Source organism: Vicia villosa, linkage group LG3 (assembly GCF_029867415.1).
Source record: "Vicia villosa cultivar HV-30 ecotype Madison, WI linkage group LG3, Vvil1.0, whole genome shotgun sequence".
Lineage (NCBI taxonomy): Eukaryota > Viridiplantae > Streptophyta > Magnoliopsida > Fabales > Fabaceae > Vicia > Vicia villosa.
The window spans coordinates 23,040,107-23,043,699 of NC_081182.1; the positions used below are offsets into that span (position 1 = coordinate 23,040,107).

Sequence of the window (3,593 nt, forward strand, 5' to 3'; positions counted from 1 at the left end):
TCATTGTTAGGAGCTATCACGTTTTAGCACATTGGTTTTGACATCATTTCCATCTGTTATGCATTTCCTACCGTTAGAAAACATACTCTAGGAATTAGAGCATTAGTTCAAGGCTTTCTGAAAGATGCTTTTTTTATTGTGCAGGTTTATCTCAATGGACTCATCGGTGGTACCCCACACCAGAGAGGCAGTCAAAATATGATTTTAGTTTTCCTAATATTTATTAGTTGTTCGGGATCCTCTTAAGTTTAGTTAGCATTAATTAGTTTCTTTAATGTGATAGTAATTGTTTAGAGTAACAACTCAGTTAGAAGGTTAGATTTACCCTATGTTTGGGATTTGTTCAAAATCACGGTGAGACCGTACGTTTGCCAAAAGCTTTTGTTGCTTCAAGAAAACACGGTGGATATGGCATTAAACACACGGTAGCGGTGATAGACTTGGTTTCCAAACACACACTTAGTTGATAGTTGGTTAGTTCTCAACTTTATGTATTTAGCACTCTATTCATTTTACAAATCTTTTAATATGATTCATTTTTAACTCTCAAGCTTCCACTTTAATATGGTACCGTTGTTTTGGTTGAGATCTTTGTGATACATTTAGTTATCAGTGTTCTTTGGTCCACCATGTTTTATCATGGCTTATGCATGAAATAACTCAAATGGGAAAGAATTTTTGCCATTGACATCCTTCACAAACAACAGTAAGACAACAAGGAAACAAGATGACTCAATTGTTCTGTTGCCACCTTCCTTGATCAGCATTGCTGCTTAAATCAGACCGGTTGGTCAGCGCAGCTGCTTATTAATTACTTGGTCGCCTCTGACCCAAATAGGAATTGGTTTAGTGACTCCATTGTATATCAATTAATCTCATGAGATAATAGTACCAAGCATGTAAAAATGTAAATTAAATCAGCATATAATATAAGATTTTGAATCTTAAACTAATCAAAACTAATAAAAGAAGGAGTGAATGGCACACATGTATCACACAATAAAAGGCACTACTACTAAACTACTGGATAAAATAGAAAGGTACTAATACTAACTATAAACCTAATATTTCCATCCTGCTAGTTAAGTGCTTTTGTCAGGCAAGGCTCCCATCCAAGAAGGAGGCAACATTCCTGTTTGCTCATGAACAGTCTTAAACAGAGGTGGCAACATCTTGTACACACCAGCAAGATCTTTCATACCACCTTCTGTTATTCCCCCACCATTATCACCACCATTGCTCCATATACTTATCTTAGGCTCAAGTCCACGAATTGCCTCAGCATTAATCTTTGCAATCTCTTGAAACATGCCACCATTTATCATCAAGTAGTCCCTTAGAGCAGCGTAGTTTCCTCCAAGTGCAGTCAGAAGTGTACTTATATACACTCCTTGAGATTGTCCAAGTGCCATAATCCCCTCAGCCTCCTTTTTCTTTGCATATAGATCTGCTTCAGCTGCTTGCTTTCTAGCATAAAATGTTGCATCTGCCAATGCTCTCTGTGCTTCAGCCTCTGTCTTCTTCTCATACAGAATTGCTTCTGCCTCTTTTTGTTTCTTGTACAGCTCCCAATTTGCTTCTTGTACCTACACCATCCACAATTTCAATCACCAAATAATATGGTTTTATACTGACACATTAAATAAACAACCTATAAACACGAAAAGCTCTTCTATCATGAAATTTAATTAGATAAAGACTATGATGCAAAGGTACAAATTGATATACGAGAAAACCACAAATTTCACTCAAAATTGAATATTAGCAATGGATTTTCTGCCCCATCAATTAAAAATTCCCGACTTCTCTTTTTATAATGTATATTCTGTCAAGTGGATGCCTCTGACTTTTGAGAAGCAAACAATCAAAAGCCAACTGTAATCTCATTGTAGGGTCATAAAGGCAACAACATGTAGGGCCATTGAATAGTAATAAACAAATCATGAGTTATAACTTTATATACATTTATTTGCATGGAGATAACTAACCTTGGTTTCATATTGAACACTGGCTTTACTTAGAAACTCAGCTTTAAGCTTCTCAGTTGTTGTCAAAGCATTCATCCTCTCCACCTCACCTTGCAACTCAGCTTCCCTAAGAGCCACAGCTTTAGCAGCTTCCACTTCAGCCACTTGAGCCGCTTTACTCCAGGCCGCTTTCTTCTTAGCCAACTCAGAATTAGCCTGAGCCACTTCAGCTTCTCTCGCATTCTCAAAAACCTTCACTTCACTCCTCACTTTAATTCCTTCCTTCTCACCCTCTCCACTTCTCTGCATGGCAATAACCTTCGTCTCCGCATCAATTTTCGCCGCATTCTGCAGCGTTTGTCCTTCCCTCAATTTCGAACCAATCTCACCTTTCATCCTAGCTTCCGCAATGTCAACCTTAGCTTGATTCGCCGCTTCCATCTGCGTCTTTTGCCCTAAATATGAGAAATACTCATGACCTGGAACATCAACCAACTGTTTAACATTTGCATTGTAAATCAATAACCCAAACTGGTTAAGTTCAAGTTGAACTTTCGCAAACACTTCTTGTTTAAACTCTTTCGTTCCTCTGAAAACATCTTCCATCGTCATCGAAGCAGCAAGAACACGCGTCTCGCCTTCGATGATTCCTTGAACGAGTTCATTAACATGATTGGAAAGCTTATCATGTGGTGAAATCAATTTGGCGTATTTGAGGAGACTTTCGTGATCGTCGGCACGAGGACCGATTGTGAAGACGGCGGGGAGAACAAAAGGGAGCTTCTCGGCGCTCATAGCTTGAACTTCGAAGGTGTAGTTGACCGGAGAAAGGTCGAAGACGGTGCAAGATTGACCGGGGAGAATCCATGCTTTCTTTGCAAGTTTGATATCTTGGATTCCGGCTCCGGTTATCACAAGATATTCTGATGCTTTGGCTACCCGGTACATATTGTTGATTTTGAATGATTTCGAAACCCTAGAAAATTAGAAAGAAACACTTGTGAAAAAGTGAGTGTGTGATCTTCTTCGTTATTAGTATGGGGTAAGGTATTAGGGTTAATATCTATATATAGAGATAGTTTGTTAGTATTAGACTAATTAAACGGGATCAAAGAAACTGCAGCGAAAGTGTTAAGAGTATGAATGGTAGATTTTATTGGCGAAAAAATAGCATGAAATTAATCGTTATAGTTAATAGGCACCTAGTTATTAAAATTTTAACGGATCTTTTGATTTATTTTCGGAAAGAAATAACTATTCAATCTCATTAAATAACTATAATAACTGTTTGACTATTAAAATTGTATGTTCAAAATAAATTAAAAATCAAAATATGTAATTTTTAATAAATATTTTTTAGCTGGTTATAAGGGGTTTGGTAATCACCTCATACATGATTTTTTTTTAACCAAAAAAGACTTCTATAATTTTATTATTGATACTATTTTGAATACATATCGGAATAATGGTAAAATTATGAAAACTACTAAGAGACTGAGTCAACTGTGCCAAAGCATAAGCAATTTCATTAACTTGTTTTCTAACGAGCTTAACATGAGAGTTTCTAAATAAAATGGATAATAAATGTTTGTATTCAAGAGTAATAGCACCAAAATCAAAATCATT

The 3,593-nt window shown here is 36.5% G+C and overlaps 1 protein-coding gene across 1 annotated transcript; it reads right to left on the reverse strand.

Moving 5' to 3' along the window:
- Positions 1–1,059: 1,059 nt before the first annotated feature.
- On the reverse strand, positions 1,060–3,004 carry LOC131655155 (flotillin-like protein 1). The gene is made up of 2 exons (XM_058925058.1): positions 1,989–3,004; positions 1,060–1,586 (listed from the first exon to the last, which is right to left on the reverse strand). Exons 1-2 carry the CDS (start codon positions 2,913–2,915, stop codon positions 1,083–1,085), a joined length of 1,431 nt encoding a protein of 476 aa, XP_058781041.1. The 5' UTR covers positions 2,916–3,004; the 3' UTR covers positions 1,060–1,082.
- Between the last annotated feature and the right edge of the window lie 589 nt (positions 3,005–3,593).